We start from the raw sequence: 26,352 nt of genomic DNA on the forward strand, positions 1-26,352 counted from the left end.
GTATTTTATAAGACCTTTCAATATCTCTGCTTTAAAAAAGCATAATAACTCTATTTCTATTATCCTTTTTAACCATTTAATTCAATATATGGTATATTATGGCATATTTAGTATAACAAAACTGCTTTTTTTTTGCAATAAAAATATAATTCATGTTTTTTGCTAAAGCAGAGAATGGTTGGTCCATCTATTTTCTGCTTTAACAAAAAACATAAATTATTATTTTCTTTGGAAAATATGCAGTTTTGTTGTACTGAATATATACCATAATATATTTAATTGAACGGTTGAAAAAGATAATAGAAATAGAGTTATTATGCTTTTTTAAAGCAGAGAAAATAATTAGCATATTGAAATACTAAAAGTATAATAAATGACAGACATCCTAACCACTGTCAACTGTCAACTGTCAACTTTAGGGCTTAATAACTTTTTTCCTAATTGAGAGCGACAATTTTAATTTATAGATTCATGTTTTGCGCACCAAAATACACAAAATTGTCAAGTTTCAACCAAATTGGTGAGAAAGCCCGTCTCTTTCAGAATTACCAAAATTTATTTTACATTTCGATTTCAGAATCAATACGCTATCAATCAGCTGTAATAACCTAGAAATCAAGAGACATGGTATATCGTGTTTAATGCAACACCGTGTGCTTTGGTATCTACTACTATCTACTGGAAATGGTGACAGCACATCTACAGAGAGAGAATCAACGCGTCTCACTATTGTGTACAGGTAAAATATTATCGAGTGAAATATACATATGTAGCAGAATACGTTATTGTCGTACACGGTTCGCAGTAATTAAAAATTTATTTTATTTTATATGCACAACATATATCATATATATTCTTTTTTTAATAAAAAGGAAAAACACACACAAACCAGGGTGTCCCATTTTAATTTATCCTCAAAAACTTTTTTATTTTTAATTCGAGAAAAAAAATGCAGACAAAATAAGTTGTTTTTGCTTGAAGGGGGACACATGATTTCGATGCGAGCCATGTCGTACAGTGTATTCATTTTTCGATCACTTTATACTTTTATAGGTACGTAGAATAATGAAAAAAATCGATTGTAAAAAAACAGAAAAAATTATTCTGATTTGATTGCATTTTGTTATAGCGCATTTAATTTTTCAAAATTGCAAATATAAAAATTAATATTATTATTCGATTCCTTTCATCAGCCTACGTATAAAAGTATCAAGGTAAAAAAGTATGACAAAATTTAAAATATCAGGAAATTCTTAACGAAGGAGAGCTTTATTAGTGTTTTGAAAACGTCTCGAGATCTACAACTTTTATTTCAAGGAAACAATCAAGTTCCATTTAAGAAATTGTAAATAGTCGCCTTTGAAATTTCTTGAAAACGATGACATCTACGACATGGTTCACATCGGAATCATGTGTCCCCTTTCAAGCCAAATAACTTTTGTCTGAAGCATTTTTTCTCAAATCGAAAATAAAAGTTTCTTTTAGAAGGGGGGGGGGGAAGAGGTAAATTAAAATAGGGCGCCCTGTATATGTATGTGTATATATTCGGTCCTCTCTCGATGGAACAAAACATCGCGATTTTTATTTTTTCCTCTATTGTCATGTGTATTTTCAAAAATTTATACCATCAAATGACGATTTTAATTGCATTGCAATGACACATTAACAATAATGTAATGTGTTTGTCTCTGGTACTTGTTGCTATCACAATTACATTGTTTCATCAGCGTATTGTGTTTTGCCATTCGACAAATTCTCCTTATAATTTATATATAATATACATATATGCGAGATGGCAAAATCCGAGAAAATCGAATCGGGTCATTTACTGCTTTACTCAACAGACGGTTGCTCTGCCGTTAATTTGTTCAGCATATATCTCTGGATGTCTGTATATATCTCCACGCAAAAGAAAGTTATAAAAATTAAACTAACGAGAAAAAGACACAGGTATACATATATTTACGTTATACAAAAGGTTGGATACATATATGGAAAAAGAAAAGATCAAAGAAAAGAAAAATGAGTTTGTATATATGTACCATGTACCATGTAATGGTACATGGTGCTTATGACATGATACCACCATCTGAACTGTTGTTACTTAATTATTAATTTAATTTTCGTGAAACTATTTTCCATTTCTTAAGATTAAAAAAAAAAAAACATAAAAATACTGATTTCTTATAAACAATTATGAAAGACTTACAAAAATAAATCTTAATTTTTGCTGTACAATGAGAATTAATCTGTATAATAATGAAATTTTTTAGATAAGAGGAGATAATTCTTTGACAATTTGCAACTTTTGCAAAAACAATTTTCCGCATAAAAAAAAACAAAAGTTGTTAAAAGTCATATGGGAAATATGAAAAAAAGATTTCATTTCGTTTCTTATCGTTAGTTAGATTTATACCCTTTCCTGGATGAGGTCTTATTGCCACGCAATTACAGCTAATGTTAAGTGGTTGGAAATTGTTGAGGGATAAATCTTCGAATGAGAGAGTATCGAAAGAAAATTGCTTTTCGCATATTTCCTCGTATATTTATAAAATTTTAAATTTCTTATTATCGTTATTATATTAATTAACTTTAAACTTATTCCTATAATAATAGTAGTGGTAGTAGTAGTAGTAGTAGTAGTAGTAGTAGTAGTAATAATAATAACAGCAGCAAAACAACAACAACAACAACAACAATAATTTTATACTTATTCTTGTGAAAGCAAACGAGCAGAATTTATATAATGGGGTGATCTCATGACAGTAATTCGATACTTGACCGATAGAAATCGTCGCGTGGGATATGAAACATATGTTCCAAGGGCGTAGGGCCAAACGCAATCCTTTTGGAATATTTAGCAATGCAAACTCGTAAATGGTCAGCATAAATTGTTTATTATTTTCTGTGCATATTTATAAATAGCACTGCATTTGCGCGTGCGCACGCGTACGTATGCCTGTGCGTCTGCGTCTTTAAACAATTAAAGTTACTAAATTGATTACGCGTACTTCATTGTCTTCATTTTAAATATCTCAGTATCTCAGGAAATTATTACTGCAATGCAAGTGAGTTTATGCCATGGCTTATTGTTATTCTTTTCTAATCTGGCAATAATTGTATAAGATTAATCGTTATTAATATTCAAAATAAGTCATGAATCTATTATTATATAAAAAAAGACGCAGCTATAAATCGAAGGTAATCGTTTGATATAGTGAAATACACGCGTAATAACGTTTCTTAATCGTAACAATATAACTTGAATATTTTCTCAAATATGTAATAGGATATTATGTTGTTTGTAAATGAGACTCTGTGTTTCCTCTTCCCTCCATTTTTCCCAGAAAAATATTCGTGTATCTTTATACTTATGCGATGAAAAATCTCTTGGGTCCTCCGTCCTCCATTCTTCCAAGTGCGGAAGCTCGGTCAGTGTCTCGGCCACCCTCGTGCTGTGCAGTTTGCGAGGGGGGGACCGGTTGGCATCCCCTCTGGATATACATACATATATATCCCCTTCCTTCTCCATCCCTCTCTCGACTTAACGCCAGTATGAGCGCGCGCTTTCGAATGACGCGTTCGTGTCTGCCGCGAGGGATACGTTCAGTTCAGTCTGTTCTCCACGTTCTCCACGCAAGGACGATTGCCGTCCGCTCCGTTTGGCGAATCGTAACGTGAATTTTAATTGTTTATTCGGCCGGGCCGAATTATGTGTTTGGGAGATAACGCGCGGCAATTGGATGTATATGTATAATAGACATTTCGTGTGGACATTAATTCTTTTCCCGCGTTCACTCTTTCTCTCACGAATTGTCCTCACGTGTCATCGCCAGATGAAAGCGCGCGGGACGCTAATGCGATCAATGATTTGCTCAAGTCGAAAAATAAACGCTACATTTGCAATAAACGTTACAGTCGAATTTCTTTCATTAATATAACAATGTAATACGCGCGGACAGTAGCACGTTTCGTTTGTTATGACCCAACTGGTATTCGAGAGTCGTCGTCGTCGTCGTCTTCGTCGTCTTCGTTATCATCGTCGTTGTCGTCGTCATCGTCGTCGTTACCGCCGTCGTTATCGTCATATCGATATTTTATCCGATAATCTCGAGATGAAGCCACTCTTGGTACTCGCAATCGTCTACTTGCTGGCCAAGATCGTCGATTGCCGAGCCGTTGAAAATAACACTGATGAGAATGAGCGCGATAAACGACGACACAAGTTCTCCGTCGAGGACCTACTCAACGTCAAGTTTCCGCACATTATCACTGGAGATTTAGATATTGATATTTGCAAGGCAGGTAAGCACAAAAAATAAAAAGAAAAAGATTGATGGTTGTATATATCGGAACTGTTAAAAAAAAAAATGCATTTATAGAAAAAAATTAGATGTAATTATTACTAATAATATTGTAATCGAGTAAATTTTTTTTAAGGGGAAAAGGATAGAGTGTGTCGAGTGTATAGATTTTTTGATTGCTGTAAGCAAAGAAAAACAAATTTTTATAAAGGCAGATGCGAGTGACGCGTATATATGTATATCTGATTCTTTCTTTAACTTCAAGTATATGTTGTATCTTTTATTGAAATTTTATTTCAAAACCAAGAATTTTATTGAATTTTATTCGATTTGATAAAACATATTAATTCTCCAAAATATTTGTTCAACACTTTATTCTTAACACTTTAGGCATTCGATTCAGCCTTCCGACACTTGATGCGTTACATACAACACACAAAAGATATTTAAACAATCAATTTAACGATATTACACGATATGTGATACAAGCTAGAATAATTGGCAACAAATAAAATAATAGGATATAAATAGATGGCCAATTAAGGACAAATGTTCTTGGTTTTGGTCTGGGAAAGAGACATTGATTATTCTCGAATGAATGGTATCTCTGTTTTCCGTTAGGTAATTCCTTTTCTTTTAGAACTCTAAAGACTCGTATTCAAGATGAATTTGACTGCTGAGGTCTGAGAGGATTGCCATAGTGAAGAGATAGGGTAGTCTTTTCCTTCCTCTCGAAATTATTATCTTGGAAGTGTCTCGAGAACTGTAGACGAGTCAGCAGTGGAGGGGAAAAAAGAAGGGAAAGAAGGGAATGATACGGCACATTTTTCGGGTGTGGTATTGACTTGATTCGAAAAAAGAACAGGAGCAACATTTTCCTTCAAATTTTTAGAATCGTAACTTTAACATTAGAATATATTAGATGATACTAACGATAATCGCTTTAAATAATTTCTCAAAAATCCGGACAAATAATTGCGTTTCTTTCAAGTGCATTATTATTTTTTGCTCATTCTTCCGCTACTCTCTTTTCGCCCAAACGTTTTATTATTCAAGGGCCGATTAATCTTTAAGAAATATAATAACAATATATAACAAATATATAATAATAAACTAAGAAAACTCGTAGTGATAGTATATCATTACTAGCAGCTATCGATACCAGAGTCGTCGATTATTGTTACCGATTATTGTTAATTACATAAGAGAAATGGTAAATCTTCCATCCGATGCTTGCAAATATAATCGACGTAATGCAGATTGCTTGACGGAAGTCTTTAAATTCTTTGTTCTTTGTGAAGAAAGTCTCAGCGACTTAAACGAAGATCAAAAGCCGGCGATATTTCGTACAATCCATCGGCTGTTAACACTATATTTTCAATACATGCGGAATTTGTTTTATTGGAATTACTTATATTGTTGGAATTGTTTATATTAAATTTTTACATTTACTTTATATCACGCTCTTAAAATTAATAAAATTTCTGAGACTATTATTGCGACAAATACATAATCCACACATATGTATATGTACAATTTGATGTAGCACACACATGTGATACTCTCACTGGGTGAATTTTTAGGTACAGTAATCTCCAATGGATTATTTGTAGTACACACACACACACCCATGTATGCTCATGTACACGCGCGCACACACACACACACGCACACTGATGTATATCACTGTATATAAATATAATCTATTAACATAAGTTTTTATGCAAAAGAGATTTCAGCCCAGAACGTTTCTCTTCCTGTTGTTACAGTTTACGAAATTTTTAGCTTCCAATTATATGTATATTCGACAGACTTGAAGAAAGTTTTCATAAAGATCAGTAAATCAGTATGCTACGTTCAAGTGTGTCTTATTAATGAGGAAAAAGCATGTCGCAATCTTCTCTATGTTGCTCTGAAAAGGCTGAAGAAAAAGTCGGCCGCTCGAAAAAACAGCGTCAAGATCGCGTTCTCGCGCGGATTCTCGTAACGCTAATGCATCCTGGTGCATGGTGTTGTCGAACACGCGTTTCTCTCTTCTTTCTACGTAAAGTACAACTGCCATATGCTGTGATTTCTCGTCTAAAAATGCATTCGATGAATCTTGTACTGCATCTCGTTTTTGAATGGCTCTTATTTCTCGAACGTTCGAGCGATTAAATCTTTCCGAATATCTTTCCTTCGCAATATATTTGTTTTGACCAATCCTAAAAGTTTGAAAACGTCTTTCAAGTAAAGAGGCTCAAAAGCATTGATATTCGTTTTATCTGCAAAAAGAAGTTTAATTATCTGTAACGAACAGGGCAAAAATGCATGCTTTTTCAAAGCTTTTCCGCTCAAAAGCCAGGGCTTCACGTTGCTTCACATTAAATTTTTATCTGTGCGAGACATATGTTGGTGATTTACCCTTTTCCTCTGCGTTCTTTATACTCTTTCGCCATTTCTCTTTCTCTTCCTCCCTCCCACTCTCTTTCTCTTTCCCTCTCTCTCTCGCCCTTTCTCTCGTCCCCTCTCCCTCTTTCGCCACTTCCATTCTCCCCCCTCTTTCTCTTTCTCTCTTATTTGCTGTCTGATGCTTGCTTTCGCCCTAATTGTTTTCCTCTCTAAATTAGAAGACTTTGATAGAGTGTACACGACAAGTGTGGTATATATTACGTGCATCAAAAAACACGTCCTACATTTTCAACTATTACAACTTTAAATATGCGCAAAAAAATATTTGCGGCCGGAAGAATTGATGGCACAATGCGATGGATAATGTTAAATAAGTTTTTCAATTATACCATTAGTATATTATACATTTCTTTACTGATTAGTTTATTAAAATTAAAATTCTTGAGATTATAATTGACCGCGAGAAGATAGCATAATCAGATAATGCAGATTATTTGTATATGAATTTTTACAGAATCATGCACGATACTGCATGTACTCGTGCATTTTATATAATGTAATTGATAGTGATGTCAAAACATTACGTCGAACGACGCAAGTTTATATGTATGTATATACCACAAGGTGCAAAATTACATCTATGTCTAATGATTAATATCTAGCTATCGAATGAACGCATATAACTCGAACGTTGTGTAAAAAATCTCGAAGCTAAATCACATTACATGCAATGTTCATTCGCGTCACAACACACTGCACGCACACACACACACACAGAAAAAAGAATATTCTTGATTTGAAAATATCTTTAGTTTCAAAGTGGAAATTTTGAAATGAGATTATATTGCGTTAAACGAGGAAAACTTGCTTGAATAAAGTCATTATACAGTTCAACCAAGAAAACAAATTTTGAAATAAAAAGTTGAAATTCTTATAAGAAGATTATAGTGATCTTGCTTATATATATATATATATATGAAACAGTCTATATCTTCTTATAAGAATTTCAACTTTTTTTTTTTTACTTATATAATGACTTCATTCGAGCAAACTAAATATATTTTCAAATCAAGAATATTCTTGTGTGTGTGTGTGTGTGTGTGTATGCGCGCGTGTGTGTTTTAATATTACATCTAAACAAGTAAGTTATAGTCAACTACGATGAAACAAGACAAATTGGCGTAAACGAGAAGATTATAGCATCAGTGCAGAAAATATGCACTTGGAATGCTGAATAGTATCAAACGTAAGTTTGCCAAAGTTATACATAATTACACAAGATACGCGAAGCAATGAAAATTAAAAAGCAAGTAAGGTACTTGGCAACAGTTTGCTGAAATTTATTGCTTTAATATTGAAAATATAACAACAATAATCAAGTATAAATCACACGCTTATCGAGAAGACATTAGTAAACGATTTTCTTTCATATTTATAAGTGATTGAAAATATTTTTCAGTGAGACGTAATATATAATAAAATTAAATCTGCAAGAGCTGTATAAAAAGTATTATTCAAGATAGCCGTTTATAAATCAATGCGAATCGATTCTCTTCGATGCTCTCGGTTAAGCCGGGATGTAGCATGCCATTCGCCTTGCTTTCCTTCTGTTTGCTTGATTATCACGTCGAGTGATAACCTTTCAACCCTCGGCATGCCTCTGGCACGCAGTTAGTGGGGCTTTTTCTTTAATTCCAGACGAGGAAACGAGATTTTGATGTCTTACCATTTATTTAGAATTTTAGAACACACACACACACACACACACAATATTTACTCTTACCATATACATGTATCCAAGCTCTGGACTTGATGGTCGTTTCATTATATTGTACTCAGAGTTAGGTGAATAAAATAATACACTACATATATAATCTATTATAATTATGTTATATGCGTCATGTATTAATTTATCGAGCTCTTTGTTTTAACTCGGTTATACTTAAGATTGCGCGCACGTTTACAGTTTATAAACATATAACATTATTATATAGTATTATTCGTATATTTTTACGCGCGTATACGCACTACGCACATTGTTCTTTGTAAGTCACAGAGCTATCTCTTTACTCGTGATTATATTGTATGTGCGTATCTCTATACAACCAAATCTTAGAAATCTATCTCCTTTTCTTTATTCTTCGATTTTATTTTTAGAAACTTGACGAAAGAAATAATTTTATTTGGTTCTCGGAATATATTTTCGGCATATGAATGAACGTGAAACTATATGACATTTGATCGAATCAAACTCAGGAAGTGGAAAGTGACGCAGAAGCTGTGAACGTGATGAGGATTTATCCTTTGGGATTAAATTGAATATTCACTGGTGCGCGAGAGACGGACTATGACGCGGAAGAACAGCGAAAAAGAGGATAGAAAGATGCTTGTCAACTAGAGATACTTGTCGTTAACACTTATCGTTTTTACGATTGAGATCAAGCCATCCACAAGCCATCGTTACAACGATCAGTTTCAAGATAAAAATGGAAACGTTATTGAGAGGAATGTCGCGCAAACACAATGAATCATTATTAACACGAGTTCGTTATTATCGCTCGCGACATATGTATAACAGAGTGGCAGTCACCTCGAGAGAAATCGTTTCTTTTGTGATTAGTGTGGAAACTGCGTACTCGCATATTCGGCTTTATGTACTCCATAATGATTTCTTTGCCGCAAGATATCTTCATTTGATATTGCACTTTATTTCGATATGATACATTAGATCTATATATTGTAGAGAGAATCCGTTTATGATCGAGCATAAATACGAAATACAATATAAGAAAATACCTAAGGAATATAAGGAATGATCACACACGATATATAATCGCTTGATATATTAGATATGTATATGTGCATTATATTGAGTAGTGCAGAGCATCGCGTATATCGGAGATATATACTTAGTGCGTATCGAGTTTTCATCATTAAATAACCGTACCTAAAAAAACAGGCTGATTGAGTGCATCACTGCGCCGAGAAGACAGCGATGAACAGAGATGCGGTAAAGTTTTTGAGTGGTACTAAATTAAATTGGTAAGAGTATGCCAGATGAATGACGTAAAATTGGGATGATGAGAAAAGTATAAAGGGCCCGAGCTTTTGCTGTAAGCTCGAGCTGTAACGTTAAAAGATGTAGATAGTCTTTTTTAATCATCGCGTAAGTCGCATCAAATTGAAGAAAGGATATACACGAGTACTCGTAGAACTTGTATCTTAATAATTTGTATAATAGAGAAGTTTTCTTGTGTTTCGTGCAGCCTCTCGTTTCCGGACAAGTGATGCCCAATAATAAGCAATAATAATATAATATAAGATATGATATTTATATCGCTGAGATATTTTATTAATTAAAATATGTCACACGTTTTTCCAAAATGTTTAATCTACGACGATCCGCCATTGTACCTTAATGTCTTTGACATTATCTCAATTGCAGTATCAAATCAATATAATTTACTTAAAAACAAATAAATCCGATGAATATTCACATCACACTGTTCGATAATCACGATATCAACATTTCGTTCGACATGAACAAACTTCCTTTCTCCTTCTTGCGATTCTACCGTGCGTCATGCAGACGCGATCGAATTGACATTGACAAAGGATTGAAAGGGGTAAAATATCGCTTTAAATCAACAAAAGAAAATTATCATCGAATACTGCATGTTATTGCGCGCAGGACGAGGAAGAAGAAGAAGAAGAAGAAGAAGAAAGGAAAAACGAAGAGAAAGCAGATATAAAGTTGACGTCAGTAGTGTACGTGAGCGTTTAATCCGACGCGATAGAGACTCGTCGCGATGCGAGAGGTTTCTCCATTCGAATCAATACAGCACATACTCATACACATACTCACATAATCCGCGGACAGATTATACATATGTATAGTAATACATGCGTATGGTACATTGTACATGTTGTATGTTGAGAGTCGGAATGTTGACATTGAGAATATTAAGCATTTTTCATTTTTTTCACGCATTGTCTTTGTTTCCCCCCTTTTTTTAAGTATATTTAAGTAATAAGTCCGCTATACTCTGTAGAGAGAGCATTGACGTAAAATAATTCAAGGCCAAAAATCTTTTTTTGTCGTATTAATCGCATTCCGAGTATCTAAGCTCGATAGTTAATCACATCACAGTATATAACATTATGGGAACGATTTTAGAATAGGTTGTTAGAACTAGAGATAATCCGTCACTAATGACAACAAGATACAGCTTAAAAAAAAGTAAAATTGGCGTAATTGCGAGACAATGTTTTATGATGACGATAGAATCGTTTGGCCGTTTGTAAGTATTTCAGTGCAAAAGTCAAAATTATCTTTTCAGCTAACCAGAAGTAGCTCTTGTCTACTCCATTTCATAAATGTTTGATATCTCTCTCTCTCTCTCTCTCTCTCTCTCTCTATTTATTTATCTATCTCTGTCTCACATCTCGCGTGCTCTTGCAAATGTCCTGGAAATGGAAAAGGAGGCTTCTCTGATCGATTCGGAGATTGGAACAGTTCCGACATCACGATTGGCTCTTTGCCACGATTCCGCGGCAGAACGATAGCATCTTGAATATTATCTTCATTCTTTTTTTTTTAATTTGAAAAGTCTGTTCTCTGAACAAATTTTATGTGTGTGTGTGTGTGTGGTACACAAAACACACACACACACACACACACAAAAGAGAATTAAAAGAAAAGCTGAATTGAAGGGCATTTATCACTTGTAATGAATATCGTGGGGTATCGATGAAATTATTTCCCGCGAACATTCGGACGATGCTCCCGCCTGAATGGTACGAAATCACCGATTCGAAACGGACAGGGGTTTGGCATTACGTGGTTTGTAACCGACTACACGGTGCATATACATGCATTCGTATACGGAAGCTGTGCAGGGCCGCACTTGCAATTCTACGTAGAGAATTGTAACATTGTATATCCATTTTATATGTTTTATATATTATAAATTAAAGCTTTTGCAATATACTCTCTTAAAAATCTATTATTAGACTTATACTGTAACAAGACAATTATTGCAAGTGACTATAATTATAATATTATACAGCATCTCGGAAAGCAAGGAAACTGAAAAAAATGATTATAGAGGAGATAATAGAAACTATATATGTAGATCGGAAACTATAATTGATACTTTAGCAAGTTTAATACCTTAGGCCTATTGTGCGCATGCATGCGTATATAAATGCATGTATTATACGAATGGATGAACTGTGACTGCAGCTATGCAATTCGTTGCTACGAAGCTGTATTTATGGATATGTCGCCGCGAATGCGCGGCGATTTCAACCTCGTTAATACTTATCGAGGTGTGATCGTGTGTGCGTACGTACGTGCGTGCGTGAGCGCCTAATTAATTAACCGAAACGGGCGCCAGCGCATACGCAGGGATGTGCATATATACGCTTGCGACATCGCAGATTGGAAGAATTCCAATTTATTACGCGCGTTACTCGTACATTCAATCCGTTGACGGTATGGAATTGTATAACGATATATGTGTCGTTTGATTAATTTCAGGCGGTTTTCTCGGTGACATTGCTCTGCCAAATATCAAATACGACACAGAATGGCGCGAGCAAAAATTAAATAAAAGCTATTTGGAAGAATTGAAAAAGTATAGAGAAGAAATATTAAATGAAGGCTTACAGGTGGAAGAGGAAGGTCTTACAGGTAAATAATATATTAACGCAACGTTCTGTCGAAATGGACTGATCGGGACACAATATCGACACTTTCCGATAGTTATGATTGCCCTTGTAATTTTACTTAACAAATATAATTTTACAAATATGGCGCGCATACACACACCAAATTTGCAATTGTAAAAAGTACTCGTGTTTATTTATATATAATTGCGATTATATATATTTATGGTTAACTTTTATAATCAATTAATTTTCAATTCGAAGAAATCAAACTGTTTATTCCAGAGCTTCTCCAGTTTAAGAGCGAACACGATGCTAACAAACAGGTGCTGCATGAGCACGATCAGATGGTTGCTCGAGAAAAGTCAGAGCCTATTATGATAGACCGCAACCAATATAGCACGGGTGACGAATCCGAAGATGGTTTCAGCTTTAGTGCTAGAAACGATGATACTAATCCCGCAGTGAAAGACGAGGGCTTTGAATTCAGGTATTACAATGAATTTACTTACTATAATATATACTCTCTTATACCGCGTGCGTTTCACACGATACAAAAATAATTAAGTGAAACATATCTAATAATATATTTGACATCTTTCTTTATTGCGTAATGCATATTTTTCAAGTATTACGCGTGAGAAAATATTATCACAAGTGTTGACATAAATTTTAGAGAAGGAAATATGATATAAAAATCTCAACGGAAAATGCGTTTTGCATATGGTCGTCCTTTTCATCCTGTAAATAAAAATATATGTATATCTTCTGGAAATATTTAACCCTAATTTATTTTATTTCATTTATTTGTATGGATATTACATCCATATTTGTCTATTATATTATATAGTCAAATATATATGCATAAATAGCATAGAAAAAAAAAAAAAAAATGATAAACTTACCGATTGATAGTTGTGCCTATTATTGTGTCTATCAGATTGGAATTCTCGACCCAAGCTTCAAAGAAAAGGCATTTTGGACAACAAGCTCATCGACAGCTTTTCAGGAGGACTTGGATATCGAGTCGATCAGTGACAGCTAAACAATCGAATGACAACGTGCCTCTCGAATTTTCAACCTCTACAACCCCTACAACTTTAACTCTCGAGGATAATAAATATGTAGGTCGCGTACGTACAGGCGGCGTCAAGGAAACATTTACCGCGCAACCTGAAACAAATACGCAAAGTGTCGCAAACCAACGACGTCGACGTCATCATCGCAGAAGGTAGGAAGGCGCAATCAAATTTAGTCAAATATATAGATATTCGATTTAATGTTCAATTTAAAATTTAATAAAAAACGTTATCACAACGTTAGCAGCTCTACGATGCAATAGATTAGCTAGCATGGCTCGGTTAGTCATTAGCGTGGCGAATTGTTTACTTTTATTTTGCTTTGACTCGATACGTGTTCCGATATCTCGCTTTCATATCGCCAGCATACGCATAGTAAATCTTGATATATAAATGATGACATAAATTGGTAATGTTGGCTAAATGACACAAGTTAATAATGCTATAGCTTATACGCATGAAAGACATTATTCGTAGTATTTTCCATTGATATTATTACGTGCACGCGTAAATCGTTTTCCGAATAAAAAATCAAATGGTTGATTCACTGTGGATGCGCAATTAAATTGTTGAAAAAGATCCCGAACGCGAGATTTGCGATTTGGCATGGCATATATGTATATATATCCTATCACTCTTTCATTTGGCTATTGGCGAGCGTATCAATTTCTAAGTATCGCCAACTCGGTATTTCCGTTAGCGGGAGCTACCTCGCAATGCCAATAACAATGGCCGTTGTCGTAAAGCTGGAAAATGGGGTTTGAGATACTATACCCCATACGTCCGGACATTTTCAGCCCTCGAACTGCCAATAACTTGTCAGCATTGGCAGCGACATTTCGCGCGTATGCCCGTGATGTTAGGTACGTCGTTCGCGCGCATTATCCTTGTGTACTCTTATACACGAAAGTTAAATGCGAAAAGAAGCTTATAGCTTTCTGACTTTTTCATTCATTAGTGTTATATCTTTTACCCGCGATGTATCGAATCGTTTTGACTTCATGTTCTAGGTTGCATTCTAGAGTTTCTATAGACAGTAGTAGTCACACATTACCATCAACGATATAGGAGCGATCAGACGGAAGAGATGTGCGTGTGCGCGTGCGTGCAGATAAATAAACAAATAAATCGAATATATATATTCGAGTATACAAGAATAAGAGATTGCTATATAACAATACAATCTGTAAATAAACGGGAACTTTGGCACAGACAAATCGACAAACAGTCATTATTTTAGCTAGTTTACAAAGTTGGAAGAAAAGAAAATCCGTTTTATATAGTTGACTGACGAGCGCTGCTCGTCCCCTTTCATTCGTCTTTCCTAGAGCTTCCACTGATCCGTGTTTCGTATCTGCCACGCGTTCGCGGGTCCAGCGAGGGCTGAATCTCCTCCCTAGAATTCTCTAGAGCTTCGTCGGGAATCACCGCCATACGATCATGTTTCATCGATATCGGATATAGGGCGTAAACACGCGCTTTCGTAAGCTTGTTTCAAAGCTCAATCTATACGTTCGGTGCGCTCCCCAATCCCTATATATGTATCGCGACCCTTTTGGGTTTTCACCCCTATGGGATTAACACATTGACATGTACGTACATGCGCAGAGTACGCTATACGAGTGCGAAACTTTGTGAAGCTATACGAAACGAAGACCGTTACAATATGATGTTTAATAAACAACGACTGTGTGTGCGTGCGTGTTTTCCTTTCGATTCTCAAGTATATTCGCCTCTGGTTAAAACGCTCAATTATCTTGAAAATAATTGTTTAAAATCAAGGCATGCAGCAAATTTTGTCTTTAGACTTGATACATTAATTAATTGTTATGCGAAGTGTCATATATAAATATGCATAAGTTATAAATGTTGAATAAATTCGATCAAGACCGATCACACTCGCATCATTTTTTAACAGCAACGATTTATTATCAATAGAAATAGATCAACATTTATACGTTGCACGTTAGCATCTTCAGTTGTGTATTCTTCCTCTCTTCTCCTCCGCCCCTCTCTCGAACAAATCGTACGATCTACACCGCGCGGTCGTGCCGTATAATATCTCGTCGAAGCAGCGAAATAGATGGCTAATCTCCTCGCAACACAGCACAACTAGGCGCAACAACGAGCTACGCGTAGTACATAGAGGAAGCACGGTAAATGCTCCGGTAAATCTCAACCGGATTCATTAACGCACTCTAGTGTACTTCTCCTCGTTTCTCACGATGCTTACGATCGTGATACTTGAAGGCGGCTTACACGCGAGACACGCTAATTAATCGTAATTGTAACGCTTTGCTGATTCAGCAACGCCTTGCCTAACATATAAGGGCTCACACGGATACGCTTAAATTGTCTATAAGTCTAAGGGATCACTTATTGTATAGTGGCGCGGCGTGATACCTCGATTTCCCATATATTTATCTACTATGAGATCTTGATAGGTGGTAGGTGCACACAGCAGTGCAGCAGAGCGATCTTTCACAGTCGCTCGACAGTCCCCACAACAGTCCTATCGAGGTACCGATCGCACGCGCACCCCATCTTATTACGAATTAGTAGATTGTTTGCATTACAAAATGCGCCCCGATTGATATAACATACAATTGATATATAGCTCGAATCGGTATTTTTCTCTTACGCGAAGGAAAAATATACGAAAACGTAAAACACACGTCTAGAATAAAACGTGAAACAATGTAATATATTTTGAATAGTGATTTTACAGCTATCGTTGATGGTTATCGTTACTAGACCAGCATTATCATGGATTTAGTTTGTTGCTGGTTAGATTTTAGTTGCGTTTTATTCTTTATTCTTCCAATGTTTGCCAATCGCGATACAATAAAATGTGATCCCTAACGTTGCGTTTCGTCGCGATTGCCAATGCCAATTGCTAATTTCATTCGCGCTCTCGTTAAAAGTTACGCGTTCACAGTTATACGTTCGCATTTATCGCTATACTTTCGGAATCGTTCTCCGCTTTACAAATGCTTATATTTTTGAATTCATCACAATTGCAATTGCATCACATAGCAGGCATGTGCGCATATATTTCTGGTTGCGGTTTTAAAATTTTCTTTTCTTTCTTTTTTCTTTTGTGTGCGCGTGCGCGCATGTACAAGACTATATATGTATATGTACATGTGATATCGCTATACGTTTGTATGTATATCCTTACAATTAGAATTTTACGCAGATGTTCTCACGGTCATTGCAATCGACGAATACATGGCCTTATTACCGATGCATCGGACGAAATCGTTTCTGTACACGATCGACGCCTTCGTTCCATCGAGTTCTATGATATAGAACATAAACCAAAATACTTGGCGAACAAGAGTGGCACGAGACATGTGTATTTAAGCAGAATACGTCGGGCGGCTACCGCGAGGAAGGAACGAGTGTGGGATCACGGTGTGATTCCTTACGAGATCGATGGAAATTTTTCCGGCGCACATAAAGCCTTGTTCAAGCAGGCGATGAGACACTGGGAAAATTTCACTTGCGTCAAATTTGTAGAGAGGGTGCCTAGAGAGCATCCTAATTACATTTTGTTTACGGAAAGACCTTGCGGGTGAGTCTAGAGAGAGTATGCGCCTCGCGCATGACACAGACAACTTTATATTATTATTACATCATATATCCGTAGCGCTTGATTTGCACAATTTATCGTCCTTATTCTTATCAATTTACATATGTGTGTGCGTGTGTGTATATGTATATAAGCAATTCGAAAGTTTCGAGTCATTTTAAGCGAATATATCCTCACTTGACTTTGTTCATTTCTCGAATCTTTCTCTCGCGAAGATAATTATACATATATAGCGGCCATAAGATATTCCAATGTGCCCCCCGATATCTTTTATATGATTTTAAGAGGAGAAAAGATAAAGACGTCATGTCCGAAACTTGTGTATATGTTTAACCTGCTAAATTTTTCTCGATAGATGTTGTTCTTTCGTTGGAAAGAGAGGTAATGGACCGCAGGCTATTAGCATCGGGAAAAACTGTGACAAGTTTGGTATAGTTGTACACGAGTTGGGTCACGTCGTTGGATTTTGGCATGAACATACTCGACCGGATCGTGACCGTCATGTACAAATCATCCGCGATAATATTATGAGTGGTAAGTGCACGATCTCTCTGATTTATTCCGAAACTGTGAATATCGCACGTGTGTGTATGGCATGATCTTTTACGTAAGTTAATGTCAATAATACCTTCCATGTTAAATAAATCCAAGTATAGCAAATGCAATCGCTTATTTACTTTGATTTGCATTTAAAAGAATAATGCTGTGCACGCGCGCGCGACAGAATGGCTTCTCCTGAAATATTTATACGTGGAAGATGTCACATTTATCGCTAACAACATCAATATCACGTGAGCGGAATTTATTTATAATTTCAAAATTTAATACAGTTAATCTGTGATCCAGTTATGCCCAACGATTAAGTTAATCTCTTGAAAATTATAATTATCGAGTTTTATAAAAGAAAAATACATTTTCAAAGTAGGAATAATGAATGACCAAGTTTCAGATAAAAAAATATTCTAAAAATTCTTGTTCTTTTTACATGCCCTTTTCCAAACTCGTTTATTGGCCAGCGTATCTCTGGAATCAGTATGTAAATTTTTGAACGGATTTCTTTTATTAAATTAAAGTTATAATTGTAATTAGACCACTAAGGTTATAGCGGTACTCATTATTTAATCATTCATCACACATCTTTTTAAAAATCATTCTCAAATCGATCCTATTAATCTTTTCGGTATGGGAGCTGACATGATCGAAGATTTGTCAAATCTCCAACTCCCTTATAGGATCTGGGATGGATTTTACTTGGCGAGATTTTATCAGTCATCGCGTAACACACGCTGTACAATTGAACCAATATTGTAAAACATTTGTGTATTGAGTTGTGTAAAACGTAAATTGGCATGCGCACGGGACCCGTCCATCTTCTCATTAATCAAAGCTATTGCATCGCTGTTGCGCAGGGTATGTACAAGGACCGATTTAAGAGATTGTCAGTAATATAATTATGCCCTATGTGATATATGCATTCCGCTAAGCGCGCTCTCAAAGAAGTGCTCTTATATTTCAGAGCTCAAAGGAACAATATTTCAGTACCGCACTTAGGGTCTTTTATCTTTCGACTTGTTTCAAATTATATCTAATCTAATCTAAAATGTGATTGTAATATATTATTTAAACTGGAGAGATAGCTGATATTTAATATCGGAAATTTACTATCGCAGCCGCTCGGAGGTGTAGTTTGTCTGCGCATCGAAAATATATTTTATCTTCAATCACTCATCACTATGTACGTACAAAGGTTCATTATTTGGCCTTAAAATTATTGACAATATTACATCCGTCTGCTTCAGATTTTGAAAGAAACCGATGCGTCGAAGATTTTCTAACATCAGCTAGTTGTGTTTGATAAAATGATACGATAGAAATCGTTTCGAAAAGATTTACATTTGTCGATCGTTTGTCTAAGTGTGTTGCAAAGTGTCGCGCATATGTAACGTATCATTTTTTTTAATGATACGCAATAGAAAACACATCGGTATGTCGCGAAATAGCGGCATGACGCTATATAATATATTACATTGCTACGTGGAAATTCTAACAACTATGAAAACTCAAAAAATCAAATTACCGATATTAAAAGGTAATATTAAATGTACATACAGGTTTATTAATATATACGTATGAATCTCGAGAAAATTTATTTCCCTGTAATCGAGGAATCCAATGTCGCTATTATGGGCTAGCGAGTCGACAATTTATCTCATTATCCGACGAATTTGCACGTCTTTTCTTCTTTCCTTCTTGACGACAGAGATCAAGGATTAGAAGGATGCTTAATATCGAAAATTAAAGAAAAATTTTCATAATTTTATCGTTATAAGCACAAACTTATAGAGCTCTTTAGATGGTTTAACATTAATTTATTTAAAAAGAAATATTCTCACGCGCATACACGCGCGCGCGCATTGCATTTTAAAGATTTTTCCACACGGCACACGAGGTGAACTTGTGTAATTCGGCGAAAATACTATGTCTTGTTGCAGGTCAGGAGTACAATTTCAACAAGTTGACAGAGGAAGAGGTTAATTCACTCGGCTTGCCCTATGATTATGACTCTATTATGCACTATGCAAAGAATACCTTTTCGAAAGGCACTTATCTGGACACGATCTTACCTATGGAAACCCATGGAAAAAAGAGACCCGAGATTGGACAAAGAATTAGATTGAGCGAGGGCGACATCGCACAAACGAATCTTTTGTATAAGTGTCACAGTAAGAATTTAACGCAATAAGAATCTTGTGCATTCTTGTTGGGATTTTCAAATTAGTAATTATGAAAAATTAAATATATATTGCATTAAAATGAAGGAAGCTTGACGTTGAAACATTTAACATTCGTCAGTTTCTACGATCAAATTTTTCGGTCGATGACACAGTACTAAATATACATATATATTTTATACATTGATGAGAAAATAAGAATTAAAAGTGTGAACACGCTAAAATTGAAATATTTTAAATCCTTTGCGCTTCGTTTCGTCCGAAATATATGCCAGATATGTCGTTTGACTTCTTTTAGCCTAACCCAATTAAATGGATAGACTTGAACGACTGGTGAATTTTTACAGAATGCGGTAGAACCTTTCAGGAGAACAGTGGTAACTTCGGATCACCGAATCACCCGAATAGTTCTCCGTCTGTCGATGGAGAACGATGCGAATGGAGGATTACGGCGACGCATGGCGAACGTATCGTATTAAATATCACGTCTCTCGACATATTCAAAAGTGATTATTGCCGGAGCGATTACCTTGAGATTCGAGACGGGTACTGGTACAAGAGTCGAGTATTAGGTGAGAAATTTTTTCTTCCTTCCTCCTTAGGTATAAGCATTTATTTATATCAAAGAAGCCCGCGCGCGCGCGCGAAGTGCTTGGGTCATCCAACATTCTCGATAGTGCGAAAGAGGGGCGAAAGATTAGCGAAATTATGAGAAAGGAGCGATTAGGAAGCGTTTAGGAAAAGCTGTACGTGTGGATCGTATACGTAACTTTAATAAAAGACCTCGCACACTTCTTATGAAGAAACCAGCTTCTGTCAAATTAGCTAAATTTTTGATATGCATGGTTGCTTGTGAAAACTATTAGTCTCTATCTCTTTTAGAGACTAGGCTCTTTTAGGTTTTGCTTTGCAGGGCAATTACCACGTAATCGTAAAAGTTGAGCTTTTCTCAGGTCATGCTTATTGCGAGACTTTTGATCAGCATCATAAAAGCAATCACATATAAAAAATTTAGTCAATTTGACAGAAGCTGGGTTTCTTCGTAAAAGAAGTGTGCGGGATCCTTTGCACGCGTTGTTTTCGTTATGTCCATTTCTATCAATGCAGGTTAATTTTTATCTCCGTTTAACTTACCTGTCATTTTTTTCTAGTTCTAAAAGTTAGAAAAAGAAAGAAGAAATCAAGTTAAACCTTGATTGAAGTTAATCTACATTGGCAGAAATGGACATTAGCCCATCAGGCTTGCCAGGAGAAGCCTATGTATACTAACGCTCTTCTACAATTCTATATAATTCGCTCAAACTCTTGGCGTTCATTTTTGAATTTAGGTCGATATTGCGGCAGTGGCAGGATGCACGAGCCAATAGTGTCGAGTGGAAGTCGCATGCTGGTAACGTATGTGACTTCCAGCAGGCAGAGTGGCCATCGTGGTTTCACTGCGAGTTACGAGGCCGTTTGCGGCGGCGATGTCGAATTAGATGGCGTAGGACATCTGGAGTCGCCAAATTATCCAGAGGAATATCAATCCAGCAAAGAGTGCGTGTGGAAGTTGTCCGTACCTCAAGATTATCAAGTGGCCTTGAAATTTCAGTCTTTCGAGATCGAGAACCACGACAGTTGCGTGTACGACTACGTTGAAGTGCGTGACGGACATAACAACGATTCCCCCTTAATCGGCGTTTATTGCGGATACAAGATACCGCCAGATATTAAGTCGACGGGGAATAAGCTGCTCGTTAAGTTCATCAGCGACGGCTCCGTTCAAAAAGCTGGTTTCTCGGCAACTTTTATGAAAGGTAATAGAACGTAATATACATATAGCGAAAGCGGTAGTACAAGAGCACACAGGCCACATTGCGAATTTCGCGTATTCTCGATCGATTGTCGCGCGCGTACTTACACGTAGATGACCAACTACTGCGGTGTTACTTTAATGTTTAAGAATTCGACGAGTGCGTGTTAACGGATCACGGTTGCGAGCACGATTGTATCAATACGCTCGGTGGATACGAGTGTTCTTGTAAAATTGGTTACGAGTTACACTCTGACGGCAAACATTGCGAAGGTAAAGAACGACGCGGTTTCTTCCCGAAGGTGGGGAAAATCTGTTTAAGCCAGCCAATATATAATAAAACGTAATTCATTTCCATAGACGCTTGCGGTGGGTTTTTCGACGATAGCAATGGCACTATCACGAGTCCATCGTTTCCCGAAACTTATCCAGGAAACAAAAATTGCGTCTGGGAAATTATCGCTCCGCCTCAATATCGCATTACTCTAAATTTCACGCATTTCGATCTCGAAGGCAACAACGTATACCAGGAAGAATGCGAGTACGACTCTGTGGAAGTGGCCAGCAAGCTTGGCGACGACGTTCTCAGAAAGCATGGGACATTTTGTGGCGCACGATTACCGCCACTTATCACATCCGAAGGCAATTTTATGAGGATTACCTTTACATCTGACAACAGGTTTTACCACCACGTCGTCTATCTTCTTACACGTAGTGTTTTTCTCCCTCTTTTTTTCTCTCTCGTACAGAAAAAAAGTAGGTAGTGACGTAGCAGCGTCACGCCGTCATACCTTTCGTCATTCGTTTTTCGATCCATTATTCGATCCAATTTTATCAGTATTTTACTCGAGCAATCGGATGGAAGAGCGAGAAAAGGCGTTTCGCTCAAAGAAGATGATACGCGCGCGCGTGCTCTCGCTCTTTCTCCCTCCTCTTTCTGCTTTCCCCGCCTAAATGTTTAAATGATTGAAAATCGAATCGAGATTTGTCGACGCATCGTATATTTAATTTACGTATATAATGTGCTATGTTTGGACGTGGAAATGTCTTTGATGACAAAAGGTATGTACGAAGACGGCGGTTATAGGAACCGCAAATTTTGTAATGCAAAAGTACCAAAGCATCAGAGGCGTTTCACGTTCTCCTCTTTCTTTTTACGTTAAACGGAAACATTTTCTCTAAGCACTTTTACATTAAAATTACCTTATATCGGCGTACGTAAAACATTAGTCGAGATTTATCGCACTGTATCGCACAGAAACAATCAATATTCTTGTCATTATTTGTATCGCGCGTTTTATTGAACAGCGTCCAAAAATCAGGCTTTGCTGCCGTATTTTTCACGGATATGGACGAGTGTGCCAATAATAACGGTGGGTGTCAGCACGAGTGCAAGAATACGATAGGTTCTTATCAATGCTCTTGCCACAATGGATTCACACTTGACGAAAACGGTCACGATTGCAAAGAGGGTGGCTGCAAATATGAAATTACCGCACCCATGGGAACAATCACCTCACCGAATTACCCGGATTACTATCCTGGCCGTAAGGATTGCGTTTGGCATTTTACTACGAAGCCAGGCCATCGGATAAAATTGGTTCGTACATATAATTATTTCTTATTTCGCAAAGTTTGTGTATAACGTTATTGTGTACGGGTACGCGCGCGCGCGCTACAAGATAGTATATATTGTCTCAAAAAAATATGAAATAAAAAAGATAAAAGAAAAGAGTATTTGGAGAAGAGAAAACGTACGAAGAGAGACGCGTGATAGCACGACGATGTCGCAGGTCTTAAAAGTTTTCGAGATGGAGCCGCAACAAGAATGCGCGTACGATCATATTGCTATATTTATTATTTCGCAAAGTTTGTGTATAACGTTCGCGCGCGCGCGCTACAAGATAGTATATATTGTCTCAAAGAAATATGAAATAAAAAAGATAAAAAAGAAAATATTTATTCGGAGAAGAGAAAACGTACGCGAAGAGAGATATTAATACACGACGATGTCGCAGGTTTTTAAAGTTTTCGAGATGGAGCCGCATCAAGAATGCGCGTACGATCATATTGCTATTTACGACGGAGATTCACCGGACAGCATTACTTTAGGTAGATTTTGCGGTAACAAGGAACCACATCCGATTCTCGCTACGGGCAATCAAATGTATATGGTTTTCAAGAGCGATGCATCCGTGCAGAGAAAAGGGTTCTTGGCCACCCATAGCACAGGTAGTTTTCTTTTTATAACAGTGCCGGCAATGGATTTTGGCGCGAGGATCCGCGATTTATCAAATGTCCAAGTATCATAAATATAATATTAAAGCGTGAATGAAGAATTTTTTTTTTAAATATATGTATAATTTAGAGGTCTTTATACTTTGCACATAACGTATAGTTACGCGCAACTCTTTACTTTAATTTGCGTTACAGCCTGCGGTGGTCATCTCATGGCAACGGATAGAGTGAGACATTTATATTCTCACGCCAAGTACGGTTATTACCATTACGATCACAGAACTGACTGTGACTGGGTGATAGAAGCACCGCTTGGCAAAAATGTTCACTTATCTTTTCTTTCGTTCCAACTGGAATACGAAACCGAATGTGGATATGACTTTGTTGAGGTTTTTTCCGGTCTAGATGCGTCTAGTCCACCGTATGGTAGATTTTGCGGTAATTCCGTAAGTGTGTCTTCAAATTTTGTCGAACGCTTCCAAAAATATAACAATGGAATAATGGAAACATACAAAGATATATAATAAAAACACGTTGCATCAAGAATCGTGATCGTTACGTTTTACAGAATACCACTGATTTTATTTCCATGAACGAGGCGCTACTAGTAAGGTTCAGAACGGATGATACAATCTCAAACAAAGGCTTCGTAGCCATTTTCGTGGCAATCGATCGGCAGGACAGCGAGGAAAATCTCGGGGGTGAAGACAACGAAGATCAGGAAAACATTTGATCCTTGGCTTGGCCATATACTTGAATCGATTGGAGTGATAAAATTTCAAGTCGACTACTTTTCCGCGGGAAGTACTACGTAAGAGTGTTAGTGTGTGACAATACATTACGTATATTCTTCTATGTATGTTAAATGAAATTTTCATCCTTGTTAGGAAACACGTTGATCCTTAATTTATATGCGCGCGTGCATTATATCGAGGATAGAATATCCGCCCGATCGAAGCGCGTAAGGTAAATCTATCTAATAACAATTCAATGCGATAATCATCGATGCGAACGCGAAGCAATATTTCTATCGCGTTAGATGCAGTTAAAAGTTATTTCATCGAGCCGACGCTTATGTCACATTTTACAAAACTTACGAATCTTAGATCGAACATGTTGAATAGCACCGTAGTGTTCTTTTTTTTAAGCCATATTAAAACAATAGACAATATCGAGATATTGTTCGTCGCGAAAATTCCAAGATGGATATATCTTGATAAATCGCAATGTATAGTTCTTCAAATTGTTTGTGTCTTAGAACACAACCAAAATTGTAAATTTAAAACGTACAGCGTTTCAAGAAATAATATAATTATTATTACTTTGAAGATCGCTCCGCACTTGGGCGAGATTCTCTCAATATATTAGCGATAAATTAATAATGTATCATTATTTAACTTCAGTTATGGAGATAAAGAAAAAATTACTTTTTACTATATGTAGTTTTTTCACAATTAATGTGGTACGGCGTTAAATATATACAATCGATATCCGATCATGGAAGCCACGTGTGTCTACTCGCCTTTCTACTCGTTTTAATTATACAACAGCGATAATTAATAATACTTGACAAAATTTCCATCGATAGATACATTATAAAAAAATAAACGTGGCCAATGACACAGGTCGTTTACGTGCCATAATATAGTTGGAATACATTTCATTAATTATAAGAGTACGTTTTAAATTAATAAGTGTTTTTTTGGAGGAAAGTAAAATAATACCGCATTATTTAACGATTTTACAACATACTTATATATATATATATATATATATATATATATGTTACAACTATATATGTAACATATATCGATATCGTATAATCGATATATCAACAAAGAGAAAAAATTTTTTCTCGTTAATATAATAACGTTCTCACAAGGAACAAACACTGCCCAAGTGACAGTAATATCAATATTTCATACGCCTCATACGATTATGGAGCGATTAGATTGTAAGAGAAAATTAGATTCAAAATGCGTGACACATCAGACATATATTGCAATGTTAGTGCGGCGCATCGACGATCCACCGGTTTATGGTCTCGCGATATATTTCGTCTAGCAATGTACGTAATTAGAAACAGGATCGCGTAAAGGATTCACGCGATTAATTTTATTAAAAATGGGAGCAATGTATCTAAAAATATAAAAGCGTATCGTAGATATTCCGTTATGTTTTCTATAATTAGAAGCTACTGTTAAACGAGTGGTAAGATAAAACGCGTGCAAATATAAATGTTAAGTATCTCATTTAAGTAATTACATGTATATCTGTTTGCGTTTCTACATGTGTGCGAATGTATTTGCGAGGGAGTAACCGGTAATCTGTCGTTTAATACGCTTATTGTAAATAGATAAAAAATTAATCGTCTACACTACATCATTATTACGTATATATATATATATACATACACACACAGGCGAGCGCACGCATACACGCACACGCACGCACGCACGTATTCGCGCGCGCGCAAATATACGTGTATGTACTTGTAATAATAATATCGATATTTACCGACGTATTGAATTATTACATAAATATTAAAACA

At 36.2% G+C, this 26,352-nt stretch overlaps 1 protein-coding gene across 3 annotated transcripts; it reads left to right on the top strand.

Moving 5' to 3' along the window:
- The first annotated feature begins 577 nt into the window (after positions 1–577).
- Tok (tolloid-like protein 1 tolkin) lies at positions 578–26,352 on the top strand. 3 transcript variants are annotated; one of them, XM_071782488.1, is made up of 15 exons: positions 578–739; positions 12,238–12,390; positions 12,651–12,855; positions 13,306–13,596; positions 16,644–17,021; positions 17,395–17,573; positions 19,532–19,762; positions 20,119–20,343; positions 21,100–21,567; positions 21,714–21,836; positions 21,924–22,242; positions 22,872–23,163; positions 23,582–23,795; positions 23,997–24,247; positions 24,370–26,352. In XM_071782488.1, the coding sequence occupies exons 1-15, from the start codon at positions 685–687 to the stop codon at positions 24,532–24,534; spliced, it is 3,549 nt and encodes a 1,182-aa protein (XP_071638589.1). In that variant the 5' UTR covers positions 578–684; the 3' UTR covers positions 24,535–26,352. The 3 variants fall into 3 exon arrangements, with proteins under 3 accessions (XP_071638589.1, XP_071638588.1, XP_071638590.1); XM_071782487.1 differs by lacking the exon at positions 578–739 and adding an exon at positions 3,560–4,305; XM_071782489.1 differs by lacking the exons at positions 578–739; positions 16,644–17,021 and adding an exon at positions 3,560–4,305.

Source organism: Temnothorax longispinosus, chromosome 6 (genome assembly GCF_030848805.1).
Source record: "Temnothorax longispinosus isolate EJ_2023e chromosome 6, Tlon_JGU_v1, whole genome shotgun sequence".
NCBI lineage: Eukaryota > Metazoa > Arthropoda > Insecta > Hymenoptera > Formicidae > Temnothorax > Temnothorax longispinosus.

What these genes read in the sequence shown, in the direction of transcription:
- Tok (XM_071782487.1), top strand. Translation starts at nt 3,981, where the DNA reads ATGACCCAACTGGTATTCGAGAGTCGTCGTCGTCGTCGTCTTCGTCGT. An exon ending in CTTGGCCACCCATAGCACAG is followed by an intron (nt 23,796 to 23,996) that starts GTAGTTTTCTTT and finishes TTTGCGTTACAG; the next exon opens with CCTGCGGTGGTCATCTCATG. An exon ending in GTAGATTTTGCGGTAATTCC is followed by an intron (nt 24,248 to 24,369) that starts GTAAGTGTGTCT and finishes TACGTTTTACAG; the next exon opens with AATACCACTGATTTTATTTC.